Here is a 22,579-nt window from a genome sequence, read left to right on the forward strand (position 1 = left end):
AAAGATGCAAAAGAAAAAGTCAAGATCACTTTTATAAAAAGCTCAGTGGGTTAAGATATGCATCAGGTTATCAAATGTCTTAAAATACATTTATCATACCTACATAGAAAGAAAAAGGAACTGATACAGGGGTAAAGTGTTATTAATAGAAAAATCTGGCAAATCTGGATATAAAGTATATGAGGGTTCTACAGATTATTATTATTCTTTTAACTTTCATGTAGAGTTTGAAATTATTTTCAAATGAACAGTGTAAAAAGCTTTGTGTTAAAATGACACTATGCCTAACAAGAATGGTCAAGTGATTCCGAGGACCTCTGAATGAGAAGGCGGGGTGTCCACTTAAATATTGAAGCAGTGGCATTTCATGGTGTGGGAAAAAGAAATAGACACTTACAGAGGAACCAGCTCCCTCACTGAAAAGCTGTTTGCCATCTGACTGCTGATGGCATCTACCGGCTGCTTTTTCCTTCTACGTCTGTTCCTTAAGTTGGTTGGATACTACGTCTCGTAGACCCATCCTTCACATCTCTCAATTCTTCTTCATAATTCTTAAACCTTCTGCTTTCAATTTTGAAATAAATCCTCAGCTGAGTTTTCCCGACCACTAATTTTCTCAGCCTGAAGTGGTTCCCATTTTGCTCTTGGGCCCATTTACTGCCCCCAGCCAGCATGTTCTAACATTACAATCTCACAGTTAACTTCTCAGACAGCCTCCTTTTCTCAACAGCTCCTTTCCCACACCAACTCCTGCTTTATAGATTGCCCTTCTCCTGGATCTGAGACTAGGAATTAGAAGTTTCGTTTATTAACTTTTCCTTAATCACGCTGTTGATCACATGCCTGATGACACGCGGTTGCTTGCTCATCTTTACAAATGGGGGTCTGGGCTGATGTGTATTCCTCGCTGCACAGGGTTTCTTGAGCGCACTTGAAAAGAATGGGGAATGGGTAGGAAAGGGAGGTGAGCAAAATGCCTTTATTTCAAGGCACAGAAGCCTCATATCCTTGGAAGGAACAAAAGAAACCTGAGGTCCCCGACGTAAACTTCAACTTCCAGCTACAGTCACCCATTGGTATTCTGCCTTGTCAAATCTCCCAGCTTATTTAAAACTCAGCTAAAGGGCTTTGTTGCAGAGGCAAACCCTACCACCAAGCCCTCTGAGTCAAACTCAATGAGAGCAGAGCTGGAGCAGCTGTTTCAGGGCTATGAATTCCTGGCAGAGCACTCTGCTCACCCACTTCTGCTGCCACTCCCTAGAGTTTCAATTCTTGGGAATCTTCCAAGATCCTGTTAAGAATATTCATTTGTCTAGTTATTCCTGCTTTTGTCTCTATTGGGTTTTAAGTACCTTCACTGTGCAGTTTCGCCATCAATCTGATCCCATCTGTTTTATTTATTCCACAGCGTCCTCAGAGCTTCTGGAGCACAGCGGCACCTTTCTCAGTTTTCAGCCCCATTAGTTATGGGTTTGCTCATATTTTTATACTACTTCTGTCATTTTCCACAGAATTTTGGGAGGAAATGAGAAAAAGTAAACAAGCGTGGTTCAATGCATATCCACTGACGGGGCTGTAAAAGAGTCACTACCTAAGAGTGGAGGGCTCCTTCCTCTCCTGCATCCTCTCCGGAGGCTGAATGCCTGGGGTCAGGCTTGCTGCCTAGCCAATCCCGTGCCGTCACACAGGGAGGCTAGCCTTTCCCTTTACGAAGTTGACAAAACCCAGAGAAAAATCTCAACCACCTTTCACTTAACAGAATGATGGTTTTTTTTGTTTTTTTTGTGTGTGTTTTTTTGTTTTTTGCTGTACGTGGGCCTCTTACCGTTGTGGCCTCTCCCGCCGCGGAGCACAGGCTCCGGACGCCCAGGCTCAGCGGCCATGGCTCACGGGCCCAGCTGCTCCGCGGCATGTGGGATCCTCCCGGACCGGGGCATGAACCCGTGTCCCCCGCATCGGCAGGCAGACTCTCAACCACTGCACCACCAGGGAAGCCCCAGAATGATGATTTTTAATCACAAGGGTACCTGTTAAAGCAATGCCTCATATGTCAACCAAACGTAAAGCTCCAGGTTCCCTGTAAAACAATCAGGTGTCGCTGAGCACACCCGTTTACCAGTGCCACAGCCATCCTGGTCCAGCATCCAACCGCCAAGGGCAAAACAAGGGAGTTGGATGGGGGCCTGCTTGCAGGAAGCTGTGGTTCTGTTCCCTGGCCTGGTGACTATTAAACAACAAAATTCACCTGATCAAATTTTAAAGCTCTTACTTGCTTTACCCAGTGATGCATGGATTTGTTGAAGCGGGGGAGAGTTCAGTAGACTAAGCCTGCCTTCGTGAAGCTGTAAGCAATAGTACTGTCACCTTCAATCTCTGCAAGGTGAACAATTTTTTAAAAGTAGACAGCAAGTCAAAGGTATCACCTGCTAACATACTATTATAGGGTCACAATATAACTTATCACCAGACACCTGATGTTTACATTCGCATTAATAACTACACCAAGACAACAGGTGTCAACCTGGGCATATGGTCACCCTTAACGACTCAAATGGTTCATTAAATAACCTTTCAAGTTATTGAAAGGCATTTCTATCAAAGACCTAACATTTTTTTTAAGGCTTGTTTTTTCCTATAATTATTTCAGAGTCTTTATTCAGTAGTTTTGTAACTAAAAAGGACATAATCTATTTTTCTGCTTTCTCATTAAGCCATAAGTTCGCATGTAATCAAATAGCATTTGGTTAATTAATAAAAACTAAAAGGTTTTTTATGCCATACTAGCTATTCTTTCCAAAATGCCTAAAAATGAAAAACTGTTTATTAAATAACACTTCATTTTATCTTAGGAACACATCAGCTCAATGAGAAAAGGGAGCCCATTTTTCAAGGTGTCTGTAACATCATAAAGAACACTGGGCACTTAATATTTATGAATATAATAAAAGTAAGTGTATTTGGCATTTTAATCAAATAAAGAGCTTTCTCCTGGGACCAGAATGAGTTTTTTCTAGGATTTCAAGTCTGATTTTTAAGCTGAAATTCACGATGAACCTACTACGCACTGAGAGTACATTTGAACATCTACTGTGTGCTGGGAGCATCATTAATTAAAGGACACAAAAATAAACCTCAGACTAATATGACACATGAATCTCAGTGTGAAGTGCTACAAGAAGGATATATGATGATTCAAAGAGAATACAGAGTTTAAATGTTGCTGAAGTGCAGAATGATTAAGGGAAACATTTCTGATCTTTGTTGTTAAAAAAAAATGAATTCAAAGGGCAGACAGGGAGGGGAAAATCCTTTTAAACAGAGATAACTTCTCTGTATTAGTTTTCTTTTGCTGCATAACAAATTACCACAGACTGCTTTAAATCAACACCTACTTAGTGGCACACAGTTCTGCAGTCAGAAGCCCAGGCACGGAGTCAGCGGGTCCTCTGCTCAGGGTGGACGCTAGCTGCAGAGAACCTGGGTACCAATAGTGGGGATGCTCCTAAATTAATGAATGAGGCCCTAAATTAATGAATGAGGTGGAGGGAAGGAAGGATGTGACTACACACATTACGTGGCAAGTATTCTTGCCAGGGTCACGCTTCAATCTGAGTGGTGAAAAGTGGTACCTCGTAATTTTAATTTCCACTTCCCATTGTAAATTTGTGTTCCCTTCCTGTGAAGGTCTGGAACTGTCCTTTGACCATTATAACACACTAATTTTAAGTATGAGCTCTCAAGTCAGACTGCCTCAGCTCAAAGCCTGGTTCCACCACATACTGCCTGGGTGACCCTGGGGAAATTAATGAGCTTCTATGCCCCACTTGCTCAGGCACAAAAGAGGGATCATAATAATAATGACCTCATTAAGGAATTATGAGAATTAACTAATGCAACACAACCCTTCAAACACTTACGACAAGATCTGGCACACCCAACAAACATTACCTATTATTATTGGCCCATGTTTCTAATGGATCATTGGTCTTTTCTTCCTAATTTGTAGGAGGTTCTTAATACATGGGAACCAGCATCTTCCAATACAATCTTCCAAAAATTCTTAGGCAGCTGGTCCAAATGCCAAGTGCCAGTCTCTATTAGAATATACTCAGAGAGCACATTTTGGAAACTATTACCAAGGCATGAAATCATCATTTCTGACAAGGACAGTGCTTACTACTAAGCATAGAGTCTAAATAATTCTATTGGTAAGAAATCTCCTGAGACCTTTGTAAATTTAGAGCCACGCTTTTAAGGTAGCTTTTGAAACTATATCAAACAGGGAAGAACCCTGATATGTACAAAAAGCCATATGACCCTAAGATTATAAAACCAAACAATTAGTCCCGTCATTAACAGAATTTTAGGCTTCCAGGGCCATTGGCAAATAAGGGCACGTGTGCCACCACATCCCTGTCCCATGCCAGATCAGGAGTCAGTCCTGGCACTTTCCTGACAAGCTCAGGCAACACTCCTAATGGCTGCTCCCAATTCACAGGTGCTGTCATTCAAGTAATCTACTTGCCATACTGGTTCTATTGCAGAAACTCTATCATAGACAATTATGACCTCAGTGTACTTTTTATAACTGTTGGGGGGATCGTGACCAGGAACTGACCTGCCCACTGATAGTGAGTTCTGTGTACAGAGTCAACAAGGAAGTGCTGTGAAAGAGAATCAGCCAGAACACTGGCGTCAAAAGATGCGTAATAAACATGTGGTAATACGGGCAAAGCAGTAAGGCGGCGGGGGGGGGGGGGGGACGTGCAGGCAAAAGAAATAATCATGTGATACAGAACCTGTAGGACATCCATACAGTCTGAAAATAAAGGAAAAATACATGTGTGTCTGTGTGTATGAAGTCAAAAAAGGCATCTTCACTTTGCTAAAAAAAAAAGTATACGTTTCTGAACTTTATGGACAACTTGTACATTCCTTTGATACTCAGAAACTCAGATAAGCAGGCTGGTGGACTCACTGAACTGAGGTTTAATAATCTATATTCCTATAACAGGAAAGAACGGGATCTGCAAAGAGACAACCAGAGTTCAGTGCTAGCGCTCATCAAGGGTTCAGATCTAACTCAGGAACTCAGGGACCAAAAAAAATTTAAAAAAAAAAAAAACAGTTAATAGGATGAAAGCACAAGGTCCCAATATTGGGATCAGCCCCAGGGAACGAGGGCAGGTCTCAGTCAGTGAGTGAGGGGCAATCAGCCTAGAGCGGTGAGAAAAGGCATGCGGCCAAGAAAACATCCCTGCACTTGGTTACTATTATAATGAAATGAATTCCTTCTAAGACATAATTTGAGCTTCATTCAATGTGCACATGAACTCTGTGGATTTTTTTAAAATATCACAGTAATCTTGAATTTCAGCAGTTAAAGAGCCTTAAAGATAATCTAGTCCAAAACCTCATTTTCCTCTTCAGGAAAGTGAGAGCCAAAAAATTATGATGTGCTAAGGGTCACCATTGTACTTGGTAGCAAAGCTAACGTAAGGCCCCGTATCCATTCAGTCTCGTTGCTATTTCCTCTGTATCCTACTTTCTGGTCATCTTTATCAAATATGGGATAGGCGTGCCAGTTCCCTGCTTACCCAGGCATAACTGTGACAGGTAGTTGGGAGCGTTCCCTAAAAAAAGAGTGTTATGCATTCTTTTCACTTCCCACGGAGACCCACCAAAAATGCAACTACCCGCTATGATGTGAGTATTCCTTTCATCTTAATAGGGCAGCTATATTTGAGATAGGTCATTTATTACACCAGGATAAAATTTTCAATCTCAAGAATGCAGGTAAGAGGACTATTTAATAATCAATAATACTACACTGCAGTCCTAAGTAGGACGCTCTGATCGTTCCCGCAACCTCCTGATGATAGCAAATGAGATGTTAAATTTCTTTCCTTCAGTTACTAGGACACAGTAAGTACTAGTTACTTTGTTTTCCCATCAGTCAGCCAGCTCTAAGGCAATGGTTCAAAGTAAACAAGTTCCCGCATATCTTTTGTTCTACTAACGCTTATTCTCAAACCCTACTGCCAACATGAGCATTTAGGTTGTCTGTGACTTTTATGAACAGAACAATAGTGAGAATTACAGGCCTAAAGGCCACAGTCCTAGGCCAGAAGCCGAAAAGGTGTGTAACTTGAGAAGATCAATTTACCTGTCCACGCTCAGTTGGCACACCTGAAAAAATAGGAACAATGCCAACCTTATGAGATTGTTTTACCAGCTGGGATGTGTATGTGGGGCACGTGGCACAGTACACGGCACACGATAAACATCGCAATGTTGGCAGTCATTAGAACTTGTAAATCAGCTCAGGGCACTGACACATAGTGGACCCTTGAAAAACATGGAGGTGAGGGCAGCAACCCTCCACTCAGTGGAAAATCTGAATAATAACCTATAGTCAGCTCTCACTATACACGGTTCCTCCACAACTACGGATTCAACCCACCTCAGATAGTGCAGTACTGTAGTACTGAACGCCTGAAAAACTTCCACTCATATAAGTGTAACCACACAGTTCAAATCCATGTTGTTCAAGGGTCAACTACATAAAGTTCTGGAGGCCAAGGCGCTTTAGACACCTTAGTTTGCACTACTTACAGTAGTTTAAGATAATTACCAAACCGGATTTGGGAGAAAGTCGAACTAGCATTAGAAGTTTTTAACCACCTACATTAGCTAACTCAATCATGGATGCTTTAAGGTTTCAACAGAAGTAGAAATAGAAACAGCAGGTCTACCAAATTTAATTTCAACAGAAAGCTAAGAAGTTTCCTGAAATGCCACACTCTTTTTTTTTTTTTGCGGTACACGGGCCTCTCACTGTTGCGGCCTTTCCCATTATGGAGCATAGGCTCCGGACGCGCAGGCTCAGCGGCCGTGGCTCAAGGGCCCAGCCACTCCGCGGCATGTAGGATCTTCCCGGACCAGGGCACGAACCTGTGTCCCCTGCATCAGCAGGCGGACTCTCAACCACTGCGCCACCAGGGAAGCCCAATCCCACACTCTTGAAAGAACAATGAGAAGGATCTTCACATTGGCTTTACTATCAACCTCCCAACAGAAAAATAAACACTTTCCATTTACAAGCTGTCACCATCTACTCTCACTCTGGACGTACTCAGACTTAGTATAGGAAGTCTCCATAATCCCCCCTCATCTCTGCTCCATGCGGTAACAAGACGTCTCCAATTTTTAAAGTTCTATAAAAACTAAGATGAAAAATGATGGAAAGACTAACAAAGCTTAAAAAGGGAAAATCTGACAAAGTTCTTACATCATGGCCCCAGTCTGTGGTTGCTAAGCTGTTCTAGCTAAACTGATGGGCAAGTTTTTCAACTTTATCCCTGAGGGAAGAACTCAAAGACATTTTTTTTTTCTTCCAGCAAGGAGCCCTGAAAAATCAAGTCATAGCAGACAGTTAACTAGGGTTCTCTAAGTAGGCCATAATCTCAAGTAGACAATCTCTACTTATCATGGTTCAGAGTAGATGACACCCACTCCCTAGGGCTTTGCCTTCAAAAGCACACCATCCCCTAAGGAGGTACTGCTCTTTGTGGCCCATCTTGGCAGGAAACCATGCAACCAAGCTAGCCATTTCCCCATAGGAGCTTCTGAGCCCAAACCATGTCAAATTGCTGAAATTCAATAATTAAGTGATCATGGTAACAGATGTGGTGACCAGAAGAAGACTATACACACGCAGTGGAGGAATGAAAGATCTTTGAATCTAAGCAGATTCCAGGCAAGGCACAGTGCAGAAACTAGACAACAATGGACTGAAACAAATAAAAGGTAAGGTACTGCAGGGATGGATTCACGCCTCCCTTTCAAGAAGGTTAATTGTGAAGGAAGAAGAGTAACTACTCCAACATGGTGCTGCTACAAGGGTGGTTTGGGGGAGGGGAGTTTTTTTGTTTGTTTTTGGGTTTTTTTTTTAAACAGAGGCTATGTATGCCAAGGAGAAACATCACAAACTAGGAGAGAAGCTGAAATGATAAGTGATAGTTTCTCAAGAAGTAGGAGGGAAACAGATCAAGAAAAGGGGAGGAAGAAAATGAAATAATCTGGGCAAAAGAGAAGCACTTTTCACTATCGAAAGCAGAGTGGGAGTTTAAGCCTTGACCTTGTAGGTAGGGTATTCTGCTTTGAAGACTCTCGAGCTTATCTACGATAGATTCATCATCTTGTGTTAAAAATAATGTAAGATTCTTCCCCTAATTCTACCTGGGGAAAAAAATAGTGGGGAAAATGATACTTCTTTATACAAAGACTTACTGCGTGTTTATGTGATAGACACTGAGAATACAGACATAAACATCACCATCAAGAGTTCACAATCTGGCGCGGCCACCATGGAAAACAACATGGAGGTTCCTCAAAAAATGAAAAACAGAACTACCATATGATCCAGAAATTCCACTGCTGAGTATACATCTGAAGAAAATGAAAACGCTAATTTGCACCCTAATGTTCATAGCAGCATTATTTACAACTGCCAAGATATGGAAGCAACCTAAGTGTCCACTGACAGTTGAATGGATAAAGAAAACGTGGTATATGTATACAATGGAACATTACTAAGCCATAAACAAGGATGGAATTCTGCCCTTTGCAACAATGTGGATAGACCTACAGAGTACTACGCTAAGAGAAGTAAGTCAGAGAAAGACAAATACTCTATGTTACCACTTATATGTGGAATCTAAAAAATAAAACAAAGGGATGGATATAACAAAACAAAAACAGACTTTCAGATACAGAGAACAAACTAGTGGTTACCAATGGGGAGAAGGAATGGGGAGAGGGGCAATACAGGGGAATGGGATTAAGAGATACAAACTACAATGTATTAAATAAGCAACAAAGATAGATTGTACAGCACAGAGAAATATAGACACTATTTCGTTACAGATTATACTCCATTTAAAGTTATAAAAATATTGAATCACTATGTTGTATATCTGAAACTAAATCAATTATACTTCAATTTTTTAAAAAAAGAGTTCACAATCTGGTAAGAGAGCGGGAACCGTAAATAAATCATTCCAAACAGTATGACACCTGCAGCAATGCAAGCAAACGTGAGGTAGGATGTGGTCACAAGGAATGGAGGAGTCAGCCTAGCACTGATTGCCAGGGTGGACTGCAAGTCACATGGTATCCGAAAGACTTAGGATTCTCATCAAATCTTCGCTAGAAAGGGAGAGATCACACTTGGTCTTGTTTAAAACAAACAAATCAAAGGTTAAAACAAATAATCTAATAGAAAGCCCATCTGTCTTAAAACACAGTACTAGAGATGAATACACCCCTAGTCAATTTCTCTTTGCCTTTTCATGAGAAAAGAGTTGGGAAGAATTGCACGTAAAACAAAGAATTGCTTTTAAGTCTTATCTTGATGGGAAATGAATCAATTTAATTAGATTTAGATTCAAGCAGTCTTAAAGAAAGAAAAGTTTAACAACTGCATTACAGAATCTGTATTACAGTTACATCTCCAAAGCCTGCTTTAAGTTTCCTTCATTTAAATCTCAGGAGGGTTTAGACTGAAGTGTCATCCTCAACACAATTTACAACCTGCTTTCTACCCGGCTCACGATATGAGGCCATCACAGAAATGCCAATTAAAAGCCTACCACTATTCTAGGTGCTACAGTTGCAGGAAGGAGCAAAACAGTCTCGCTGACCTCGATGGAACTGACATTCTAGGGGAAGCTAGGTCACATACCTGGAACTATTTATTTTAATTCAGAAATGTCTTCATATAGGGAATGAATTTAACTCACAATCACATACTATGCATTATGTCCTGTGCTGGGGGGATGCAGGGGAGAGGGCTGGGGATAAGGCTGGAGGAGCTCAGATTACCCCAGGGATCCTTTATTTCCCCACAGCCTGGGTTGGGGACATGCTTATTCCTCTTCTGGGGAAACATTTTGGTCTGCAAGTACGGTAGTCCCTCCCTATCTGCAGGGGATATGTTCCAAGACCCCCAGTAGATGCCTGAAACTTTGGGTAGTACTGAACCCTTTACATACTGTACTATGATTTTTTCCTATACATACATAACTCTGATAAAGTTTAATTTATAAATTAGGCACAGTAAGAGATCATCAACAATAAACTAGAACAATTATAACAATATACTGTAATAAGATTCTATGGAGGTAGTCTCTCTCAGAATCTCTCATTGTACAAATGTAATGTCTTATCAATCTTAACCAAGCACTTATCAAGCACTGTGGCCATATAACTTTTGCAGTCTGAAATGCAACAGCAAAATTAACACAAATTCTTTGTCCTTCAGTATTTCATGGTTAAAGGATTTGTTCTTACTGTAGATCTTAGCAACCTCAGTATATGATTTTTCTTCCCTTGTTAAGTCTAAAACTTTCACCTTTTCACTTAAAGGAAGCATTTTACAGTTTATCTTTGGCACATCTGAATTGCCAGCATCACTACTCCTACACTCAGGGAATCATTATGAAGTAAAATAAGGGTGACTTGAACACAAGCACTGAGATACCAGGACCGTCGATCTGATAGATGACCCAGACGGCTGCTAAGTGACTAACAGGCGGGTATGCTGGACAAAGGCAGGACAGAGCGAGGTTTCATCATGCTAGTCAGAATGGTGCACAATTTAAAACTTATGAATTATTTCTGGAATTTTCCATTTACTATTTTCGGACCATGGTTAACCATGAGCAACTGAAACTGGGGATGAGAGGGGACTTGGGTACAATTCTTGACTAGGTGAAAGCACCGCTTTTACATGTAGGGCTAGCAATCCTGCCAAAAGATTTTCTTCATGTTCACGCCACTGTCAACCAGAAGAATTTAATAAAAATATTCTAAGAAGTAGGTAGTGAGGGTGATGGACAATTTAGCCTTCTTTGTATAGGATTATATTCCACAGATTTGCCCTTCCCCCTCCCCCATCCTGATTTCTCAGGAACAAAAGATTTCAAATATGCACAGTTCAAACATGTAAATTTAAACTTAACAAGGCAAAATATGGGAAGAAAAAAAGGACAAAAGGGATTTTTTATTTTACTTAAACTAAGAACCAAGAATGTCAGTCATGCGAATTGATAAAGAGCTAAAAGCAACTAGCAAATGGCTGCCTGTTATACGAGTGGATTTAGCCTAGCAACAAAGTTATGTGCCCTGCTAGAGAAAATCTCTTGTCCTCGTCTGCCCAACATGCCTGTCCGTTCTCAAGTCAAGAATACGACAGAGATGCCCACAGTCCTGCCTCCTTAGTCCCAGCCAAAGCAGTAAGAAAATAATGAGAGAAATGTATTATCAGATGAGGAGTGGCTGCTTAAACAAAATGTGTCAACTGGGGAGGGAAAAAGCTACCAGAAACTAAAACTGTACAGAGGAGGCGGCCAAATACAAATGAAACTTTTGTAGACATGTCAAACTATATTAAACTTCACTTATAATCAGAATGTAAATTAAAATAAGCATTTTTTTTTTTAACTTATCAGACTAGTAAAGACTGAAAAACAAAATTCCCAGAGCAGACAGATATTTGGGGAATTGGGCCTCTCATAGTTTCTCTATACTATTTTATTATTTTATATTAGTAATGAATTATTACTGGAAATAAATCTCTATTTTAAATTTAATATAAAATAAAGGATTTAAGGTAGACGGAGGCAGGGGCCATATGTGTTTCGTTGCCTATTCCATCTGAGTATCAGGCCCTCAAATACTGGTTTGGACAAATGCTTGTGCCCTTAGACTTTCTCAGTTCATTCCTTTAGTACCACAACGCATCTCCAAAATTTTATTGCCCTTAACCCCATGACTTGGTATTAAATCCAACTTCAGCACATCACTTGCCACTTTACAAAGTCATTTTTCTTCTCTCTTATGAATAAGGCCTCACTCTAAAGCTCTCAGCTCTGTCCTAAAAATGTCTCTTGATTTTCACCCATCCTTGCTCCACCTGGGAACAGTCCCCTCCCTCCCTGCCCCCCTTTTGAGACCGTGTTCCTCAATCTGTTCCTCTGCTCCTTCTTCTGCCTTCTTTTGTTGCAGCAGATGGCAGCTGGTGAAGACGGTTACTCCTTCAGGTCGCTGTGCTGCTAGAAAACAGGTTCTCAGCCCAGGTGACAACAGAAGCACCTGCAGAGCCGTGAAACATACCAACTTCCAGGTCCCATCCTGGACCAGTCAAATCAGATCACGAGATCTGTGGCCCAGGCATCTGAACTTTTAATGTTCCCAGGTGATTCAACACAAGGTGGAAAATCTTAACAGCAAGCTCCGCAGCCAGGTTTGGGGGAGGTAGAGATAAACGCCTCTGCCCCACCCCACTGGACCACCGGGGGCTGGGATGCAGGGCCTGGGGCAGTGGGACTCTGGCCTGGAGCACCCTCCACACAAACATAATCACTGTGTGTGTGTGTCACGACATGAAAATGCTTGGAAAGAACTGCTGTAAATAATGGAAGTGATTATGCGCTACCGGAGATCTGAGACCTACTAGGTTGGGGAAAGGCTTTGTGCCCGGCAGACAGATGTGACGGGAAAGCAAAGGTGGTCACTGACCAAAAAGGTCTATCAGTCCCTTTAGCGAGGCTGTTCCTAAAACCAGTCTTGCAGATTTCCCTTTACAAACCCTATTGCCTATAATAATTCCCGAAAGTCCACCAGTTACCCCCCTGCTATCTCCAGCTCTCTTAGCAGAGTGTGGCAATGGAAGAAGATGCAGGTTAAATCACATCAAAAAGAGCCAGATCCAGGAGAAGTGTGACAGATATTGTGCATCTGGAAGGCCGGAGGTGGAGTTCCAGGATGGGATACAAGCACACAAGACTAGGATAAAACTGGTCTAATGGCCAAAATAAAAGTCACACAGGGGCTTCCCTGGTGGCGCAGTGGTTGGGAGTCCGCCTGCCGATGCAGGGGACACGGGTTCGCGCCCCAGTCCGGGAGGATCCCACGTGCCGCGGAGCGGCTGGGCCCGTGAGCCACGGCCGCTGAGCCTGCGCGTCGGGAGCCTGTGCTCCGCGACGGGAGAGGCCACAACAGTGAGAGGCCTGCGTACCGCAAAAAAAAAAAAAAAAAAAGTCACACAGGCTCGCCTAAATCAAGCTGCCCACGAGCAGAGTAGGCAGTGGGTATCTGCTGAATGAACGCAAAAGCAAGCACTTTTAAAAACTAGTGGAGGAATTATAAAGACAGCCACTAGAGAAGAGTGATTATCAGAAGTCAGCTCTGGTCTTTGGAAGGTCCCTGTTGTAGGTAGGAAAACAGATTTAAGTCCAGGCCTGCAGACAAAGAGGAAAAAGAAGACCAGGGTGTTGGGGGAAGTAGGGTGGGATTATGAAGTGGGGAGGGGGTAGGCCTGGATAATTCTTATACCAATCCCTTCCATTTTCTCCCTTCAGGTCCTGAACTGGAGGGATCTGAGGACAAGAAATGTTTCCCTGAGTGAAAAGCCCAATATCTGCAATGTGCCCAGCATGGCACTACCAGTGGCCAGGAGAAATGTGTCCCTTCTGTGAGGCACCAGCTACAGCTCTGGCCCACCCCATCCAACACGCAGGAGATTCCCTCACTACACAGGCAAAATTTCTTAAAAGATTAGTGGTGGGGGAAAGAAAAACAGCTTGGGCGAGACTGCTTACTTTAAAACCCCCTCTTCAGACTAAAACTGTCTGCACTTGAACATAAATGCAAGCTAAACCGTGCATAAATCATAAAATGATATTAGAATAAATTTAGTCAGGCAACAATTAAAAACTCATTGAGCAAGTCTGCATCTACAGCTTCCTAATTTTTGCAAAAACTGACTTAATAAGTTACTAAAATTTAAAGAATTCTGTATCCTAATTTTTGTCTGTTTATGAGAAAACTGTTGACACAACAATAAACTAGTTATGGTCTCTGGACTTAAAGATTCCTCCACAGGAATACAGACAATACAGAAAACAACTGCTTTCAGAGAAGCAGCGAAATGGGAAAAAAAAGTCACTGAGTACTACTGTAAGAAACTTCACCTGTCATTTCCTGACTTACTTTCAAGAGTTTTTACTCTCGGTTTTGTTTTTGTTTTTGTTTTTTTGCCTATTTTTAAAAGCCATCTTTACAGGCTCTTGGGAATAGAAGTTGTAACTGGATTGGGGCAAGGACCTCCGAAAGTTCCTGTTTACTTCCTTTTTTTTTTTAGATGTTGGGGGTAGGAATTTATTAGTTTATCTATTTATTTTTTTTGCTGTGTTGGGTCTTCGTTTCCGTGCGAGGGTTTTCTCTAGTTGTGGCAAGCGGGGGCCACTCTTCATCGCGGTGCGTGGGCCTCTCACTGTCGCGGCCTCTCTTGTTGCGGGGCACAGGCTCCAGATGCGCAGGCTCAGTAGTTGTGGCTCATGGGCCTAGTTGCTCCGCGGCATGTGGGATCCTCCCAGACCAGGACTCGAACCCGCGTCCCCTGCATTAGCCTAAAGATTCTCAACCACTGCGCCGCCACCAGGGAAGCCCTCCTGTTTTCTTTTGTTTCTGGTATTTTATTTCTGATTTACTGCCAAACCCACCAACTTCTCTCATCTACTCCTGATGCCAGAGGACTCCAAGCGGGCAAGAAGCAACAGGATTCAGGGGCTGGGTCATGCAAAACCTTCTCATCACACTGGAAAAACTTAAGACTTGCTTTCATGGACCAAATGCCTAAATCTGCCCAAAATTCTGCAATATTTCTGAGCAACTTGCCAGCACACTGCCTAACGTGTGTGCTTATCATACACATAAGAACATGCAGTTCAAATGTAACTGTCCATAGATTTACTAGACCCGTTCTTGAATAGGGGATCCAACAGCTGTGAAATGCTGACCTAAACTAAATAAATGTTCTCATTTGCCACAGTAGGGTAAAAATTTGAATTCACATCCCTCTACTTGTCCTGACCTCCCAAGATACAGTCCTGCCTTTATTGGCATTACGCTTATCAATAAAGACAATTTATGTTCCCACCCACTGAGGTCTCAGAGCCCTTCCTTTGAGGGCCTGTGCATTACGAGAGCATCAAGTATCTACAAAGTGACAGAAGAGCACAGATAAGAAGCGCTAGGGAAGGATCAGAGCACTGGAAGAGAGAAAGAAGAGTTCATAGCAGATGAGCTGGATTGAGAAGGACCCACAATTTACCAGAAAAGGGATACCAGGAGAGAGTGGCAGACTTAGCCAAGGCACACAGGAAGCAAAATACAAATCCGCTCAGGGGACAATGAGATGCACACTTTGGTTAAGCAGAGAATTTGTGTATAAGACTGATCCTTGAATGAAAGAATCATGTCTTATTTTATCCCTGAATACCTAGCACTCAGCACTGAGCCTACAAAATTAACAGTGTCTCAATCAGTGTGCATGGGGGAAAAGCTGTGCTGAGTATCGGGAAATACAGCTACAGAGGTATAGGAGACCTTGCATTCAAAGATTAAAAACCTTACCCATTGGGGACTTCCCTGGTGGCGCAGTGGTTGAGAGCCCGCCTGCCAATGCAGGGGACAAGGGTTTGTGCCCCGGTCCGGGAAGATCCCACATGCCGCGGAGCGGCTGGGCCCGTGAGCCACGCCCGCTGAGCCTGCGCATTCGGAGCCTGTGCTCCGCAACGGGAGAGGCCACAACAGTGAGAGGCCCGCGTACCGGGGGAAAAAAAAACCAAAAATCTTTACCCATGACCCACTAGAATTCAGGCCACGACAGCTTTGGGGGCTGTTCATTAAAATCACCCTGCTCTTTGGGAATTCCCTGGCGGTCCAGTTGTTAGGACTCTGTGCTTTCACTGCCGAGGGCCCGGGTTCGGTCCCTGGTCGCGGGACTAGGATCCTGCGAGCCGCGCAGTGTGGCCGAAAACAGCAACAACAAAAATCACCCTGCTTCTTCTTCTCTCCCTCTGTTGCCCTCACCTGGCAAAGCAGCAGCCTGGCTAATCCCAGCGCTCCTCATCTCTAAACTGAATGCAGCTGGAGAGAAATAACAGCGCTGACCATCTCCCTTTGAACTGGATCACAAGGCAAAACGGACACAACTCCACGCCGGTGACATTTCTGCCATCCCCAGGACGGTCACTCCCTCACTTTCCAAAAGAACCACTTCACTCCTCTTTCACCTTCCTCTTCACACCATCTACTCACCCCTCCTCCCTCACCCTGCCTCTAGGTCTTTAAGAAAATAAAAGCATGGGGGCAGCAAAGCCCTCTTCATCCCACCTGCCCTGCCCACAGCCTCCTGCCTGCCTCTGCCTGCGCTCCCTCCTTTCACCATGTGAGGATGGGACATCCTGCTGCATCAAAAACCAAACCTCCCACCTGCACTCCAGCTCCCATCCCATCTCACCTTCCATCGTGCATTTCACCCTCTCCCCAACTATTCCCAACCATACTCAGGCGCTAACGTTCCCTTTCCATCACACCAAACTTCTTCCTCATCGAGGTGCTATCACCACCATCCTCACCCTGTTCTCCCTTCAATCCACCCCAACCTGCCTTCCGCAGCCTCTAATCCACGGAGGGCACCAAAGCGCCAGGCTGTCAAATCCAGCTTGGTCTTACTGTTCCTCATCTCTCAGCATCTCTCAACTGGGGCGCCCCCGATTCCTGGCTTCAAACCTGAACTTCTCTTGGCTTCTATGACCAGATACTCCCCAGGTGCTCCCCCTACCTCACCAGAGGCTCCTTCCTTCTCAGGCTCTTCCACTGCTCCAGGAGGCTTCAGCCTGGGCCCCCTCCACCTCCCATCTGTACACTCTCCCCTAACTGACCTTGGTCAGAACCGTGCTTGAAATACCATGGATAGACCAATGGTTCCAAAAACCCTCTCTGCATTTCAGTGGGGCCAGTCTGTCACCACCCCTCACTGTTACTGCAGAATGCCCTCCCCCGCCCCCAAAACCCCATCTTTCACTCCCCTTGAGCCATGCTCAAGTCCTAACTTCTCCAAGAAAATCAAAAACTCTTCCAATGCCTCCACAGCCCCACTGCTCTCTCCTCTTTTCAGGCTTCCTAAAGCATTTAAACAATCAGCAGTACAGGATTTATTACTTAATTACAGACATTCTGTGATTGTTCCTGAGATATCTGCTTTGCTTTAGTGCAAATCTTCTCTCTCCAACCAGGTTTAAGTTTCCAAACAATACAAGCACTTCTTTTTGTGGACCTGGCACTGAGCTGCATACACTGGTGACGTCCAATTATCAGTTTTCTGATAGCAAACAAACATAACATTTGATGAAGTAGAATCGCCACGTAGCATCATGAGGAAAGCACCGTTGGAAAGGCAGGGCTAAATCTGTACAACCTTCTACCACTGATGTCCTCAGAATTTTTAAAACTTAATATTGAGCATCTCATATAAAACATAGGAATAAAGTAAACAGATTTCCAACAAAAACATTAAATGCAGTTAAATTTTTATTCCACGTGTGTATAAGAATAATAAACGGAATTTAATCCTTTAATACAAAAGGCTACATGAGATACAAAAAACAGGTCAAGCTGAGGATTTCTGCCAGACCTCTCTAGAAACATGGCTATGAAAATGTGTTGTTCACTAAGACAGTTGAGGGCTTCCCTGGTGGCGCAGTGGTTGGGAGTCCGCCTGCCGATGCAGGGGACGCGGGTTCGTGCCCTGGTCCGGGGGATCCCGCGTGCCGCGGAGAGGCCGGGCCCGTGGGCCATGGCCGCTGGGCCTGCGCGTCCGGCTCCGCAACGGGAGAGGTCACGGCAGTGAGAGGCCCGCATACCGCAAAAAAAAAAAAAAATAGTTGAAAGATCTGAGCTTTAAGCTATCAATATATTGAGGTCCAGTTCATCCACTAAGTAGAAAAGGCCTTATTTTTCATTATTAAAGAAAGAAAAAAGAAAACTTCAATCCTTGCCATCCTTTCAACCCCTATCAACTTTCCATGCAACACCTGCATCACAGCTCAGCTGAAAATGCTTGGCCACACCTAAGGAATGAAAACTCCCACCAGAGAGCCTGTCTGACCTTGACCTGCCCCCCACCGCGCCCCAACGCCACCATCACCACTCCAGGCACTAGATACTTGCCCCTGACTTTCAAGCAATATCAAATGCATGGCTTCACAAGCATCTCCACACCTGTGGGCATGCTGGGGGCTCCCACCTTCCATCCCCTCATTGCCTCACCATTTCCTTCACTATCACCTTTCTCATCCTTCTCAAATTGACTCTGGATCCTCAGATCCTCCATCCCACCCACTATGCCCTAAAGGGGCCTCGGTTGCCCTCTTCTGGGTTCCTTTTTCTACTTGTGCACCCTGATATTAGACCGTTTACCATACTGTCCTGAGACTTATTCATGAATCTCTCTCCCCAAATACCGTAAGTTCCTGGAGAAGAAAGATGTTTTTAATCTATATTTTGTAGTGAACCGAAAGGTGTCTCCCAAAGCCATAGGTCCAAGTTCTCAGCCCTATACCTCTGAAAGTAACCTTGTTTGGAAACAGGGTCTTTGCAGATGTAACTAAGTCACAGATCTCTAGATGAGATCATCCTGGACTTCCGGTGGACCCTAAATTTAATGACTGGTGTCTTAGAAGAGAAAGAAGAGTATTTGAGAGACACACAAAGGGAAGGCCGTGCGAAGACAGAGGCAGAGATTGGAGTTGGGTTGCCACAAGCCAAGTAATGTCAGAAGCTGAAAGAATCAAGGATTCTCCCCCGGAGCCTTTGGAGGGAGCAGGGCCCTGCTGAAACCCTTGATTTCAGACCTCTGACCTCCAGCACTGCAAGAGAAGAAGTTTGTTGTTTAAGCCGTCAAATTTGTGGTAATTTACCATAGTCCTAGGAAACTAACACCTAGTCCAAACCTCAACATACTGCCCACAACCTCAGTTCAATAAAAAACCGTGTTGAACTAAGAAGATGAAGACAAGGGGTGATGATGAGAAAACATCTGAACTGCAGGGCAGGGATCTGGGACACGGACCCCTTGCCAGGCGTTCACCATGGGAACTTGGACAAGTTCCTTATCCACAGCGACCCTCTGATTTATTCCCTAATAAAATGAGGAAACTGGCCCAGAAGACCCTCCACCAGGTCTGATACACCTTGAACCAACTTCATCCAGAACATCAACTTTATATGATCCTTAAATAAATTATAATTTCTTCCCATTCACTGAATAAATTTTATTAATTTTACTTTTATCTAAAGAGCTTTCAGGTGAAAAAAAGGATTAAAATGGCATTTCAAAGGCACTTATATTTTAATCAGCTCAAAAAAATTCAGTGAAATAGTTTGATAATATGCTGAAAAGTGATTTTCTGTAATATCAACTTTTTTCCCCCGCAAAATCAACAATTTAAAGTAGCTGCTTTAATCCACTGCTGACAGTTCAGAAAAACTCGACCTAAAAACTTGAATCAGCTTAAGTGCCACTGATCCAGAACCCAAATGTATGATGACTAATTTCTTCAGAGTAACAAGGGAGTTGGGCAACGCAAAGGTTTTCTCCACTTGACTCCAGACTGTAATTATGGTCCCATACCCAAAATATCCACTTCAAAGAATCTGGCTAAGAAATAAATACAGCTGCTGCCGCTACCAAATGGTCGAGTGTTGGTAAAGGAAATCAAACAAAACAAAAACTCTTTTACCATTTTCGGGCCTCCATAAACAGAAACACACAATTTTCCTGTGTTAAATCTTTCCTAATTCAAACAAATGGCAATGAAGAACAAAGGTGTTGGTAATGAAATTTGTACTTGTCTTACCCATAAATCCTGCTTGGGTTAATTTGGGTTAAATTAAAAACCATATTTGGGGGTTAAATTAAAAACCGCAGTTTAAGTTCTTTCACAGGTCATGCTGCTTCCCTTGCCTTCGTGTTTTTATAGTGGCAGCCTTGATTCTTTTTTAGGGAACCAACCAAAACAACAACATAGAGGAAGACGGCGCCGAGGGACTCATATTTCAGTTCGACAAAATACCCATTAGAAACACTTTCAAGCCTTCCCAAACCAATTCGTCGTTCAGAAAATAAAATCAAGAGTCACTGGGGACACGGGTTCAGCTAGAATTGGCAGAACCACGCTTGCAAAACTGGACCGTGAATCGTAACACAAACTGAGTAACGAGACCAAAAATTTTTCCTTCCAGGTGGAAACTCAATCTGAAAATCAAGTCCTTGAGTTGCAAGCCTCAGCAAACCCACAGTTTGCAAATCCGAAGTTCTCGGCTTTTAAAAAGATGAGCGCTCACACCCAAGAAAACGGAGCTGGAAGTTGCACGATTTCATCTGAAATATATTTCTGGCCCTTAAAAACAACTCTATTTTAAAAGGTGCTCTTTAACTGTAGTAAAACTAAGATAGCAAAAGCGAAGAAAACAGTCTGGGGGTTTGGGGATCACACACCGGGGCGTTCAAAGTCCTCGTGCTGCTTTAGTATCCTGCAAACTTGCGTCCAAGTAACTTAAGTTGGAAGAAGCTGAAGGACTGGCGAATCTAACCTAGCACTGTGTTTTCCGGCAGCCCACGCACTGGATGAATGAGCTTTAACTCTGCGGACTGCCTGTTTACTTCCATCCTCACGTGGCACCGCGCAGCTCAAAAGCGCCGCGCCCGGACCGCGCGGGGAACCCGAAAACTTTTACTTTGCAAACTAGCGGAGCTCGGAGGCAGCTCGGGGACACATCTGCTCGCCTGCCGCAGAAACGTTCCCAGGCCGAGCCCCCCGGGCCTTGCCCAGCACCAGCCCTGCCCGCAGCTTCATTCACACAAAGGCACAGGGGTGCCGGCGGGACCCTTTTGCAAGTCGCGCGGAGAGAGAAGCGGCACGACAGAGAGCGCCGGCAGGGAAGGAGGGAGGGGACCGGGCGCTTGGGCAGAGCGGCGCCCCGCGGGCTACTCACAGGGTGACCGTGCGGTTGGGCAGCGTGTCCGGGGGCAGGACCTGCGCGAGCTCCAGGCTGCTGCACACCACCTTGCCCTCGGCGGCGCCCGCCGCCCTGCCGGCCCCTCTGGGCCGCCCGTCGTGCTTGCAGCCCAGAGGCAGCGCCGCGGCCCCGCCGCCGCCTCCCAGCAGCGCGAGCAGAGCCAGCGGCAGCAACAGAGGCGGCGGCGCGCGTCCCCGCAGGCGCTCGGGCGGCTCCATGCTGCGGGCTGGGCGGCGGGTCGGGGCCTGCCGGCCGAGCGGCAGAGCACTGGCCTAGCGGGCCGCCCCGGCGCCAGGGCGGACGGGAGCGCAGCGCGGGCCCGGGGGCGCCCGGAGCCTTGTGGCGGCCAGAGGGCGCGCCCTCCTCCGCGCCAACATGCTCCTTTGTCCGCTGCAGCCGCGCTCGGCCTCTGGGTGGCCGCCGGGTCACGGCCGCGCGGGTCCCTGCGCCGCTCTACGGCCGAGCGGGAGCGCCGCCTCCGCCGGCCACTGCCCGCGGCGGCTCCTCCCCGCCTGCCGCCGCCCCCGCCCTTTCTCCTCCCCCCCCTCCTCCCCCTCCTCCCCCCTTCCTCCTCCTTCTCTCCCCTTCCTCCCCTCCCCCCCTTCCCTTTTTTCTCTTCCTCCTTTTTCTCCTCCTCCTCCACCTCGTGGTCTCCTGTCCCCTCAGCGCCCGCCACCCGTGGCTCCGGGAAGGATGTTGGCGCTCCCAGGCCAGCGCCGCCCGTCGCGTGTCCACGACCCCACGCGTGCCCGGCTTCCGGGCAGGAGTTGTGGGCCCGCGGGAGTACGGTAACTCGTGGAGAGGGCGGAAGAAAGTTCTAGCCCAAACTCCAGCCACAGTGGCCACTGTCTGGCACGCTTCCCTCCTCCTCCTTCGCCGCCCTCCAGACAAAGGCGCCCTGTGCGCCCCTGGGGGCCGCCCGTACCACCCGGCGAGCCCCAGTCCCAGGCTTGGGGTGAGGGAGGAGAGCAGGGCTGAATTTCTTTGGAGAAAGGCAAGGAGAGAGGTAGTGCCCCAAACCAACTATCTTCAAAGGACTCGCCTTCCCACCTCTCTCCCCACGCAGGGATCGCGAGCCTTCTCTTCGCACACCTTGGTCTCATTTGTCCCGAATACAGGAGAGCTAGGAACAGGTTCCTCTCCCGGAAAGAGGACCCTCCAAAGCCGTTTCTGGCCTTCAGCAATTCCACTTATAACCCTTTCAAAGGATGCATCGGGGCCTCGCTGGACCGGCAGCCTTTGGAAAAAGAAATTTCCCTCTGGCATCCAAAGATACCTCAGATGTAACCAGTTAGAGCAATTGTGAGCAAACCAGCCAAGAAACCCCAGCTGAATGGATTATTCTAGGGAAGGCAGTCAGCCCCGCCCTAACATTTGCAAGACCGGGGTTCAAGTACCCTATGTTTAAATATTTACAAAGAATATATCAAGCTTACAAATAAAATATATTCTGTGCTCCTATCTTGAAAAATATACCTTAATAACGACCTGGAAGGCCAGGCATGTGCACAGAGCTCTTAGTTACGTTGGAGCTCCACCCCATACATGGCAAGGAGGAAAGAGCCAGACCCCAGCCCTCAGTCTACACATACTTCCATCACTTTTGCTTCCTGTTCCAGCTCCGTTGATGAACAAGAGGGGCTTTCCG

General features: G+C 45.3%; 1 protein-coding gene across 1 annotated transcript in view; it reads right to left on the reverse strand.

The window, feature by feature from the left end:
* Positions 1-21,149, reverse strand: part of ADGRA3 (adhesion G protein-coupled receptor A3) — a 118,620-nt gene extending 97,471 nt beyond the window's left edge. The window contains exon 1 of the mRNA XM_030832196.2: positions 20,908-21,149. Coding sequence (XP_030688056.1) covers positions 20,908-21,149 — 242 coding nt within the window. The remainder of the gene's footprint in view (positions 1-20,907) is intronic.
* Positions 21,150-22,579: the final 1,430 nt, after the last annotated feature.

Source organism: Globicephala melas, chromosome 5 (genome assembly GCF_963455315.2).
Source record: "Globicephala melas chromosome 5, mGloMel1.2, whole genome shotgun sequence".
Classification (NCBI taxonomy): Eukaryota; Metazoa; Chordata; class Mammalia; order Artiodactyla; family Delphinidae; genus Globicephala; species Globicephala melas.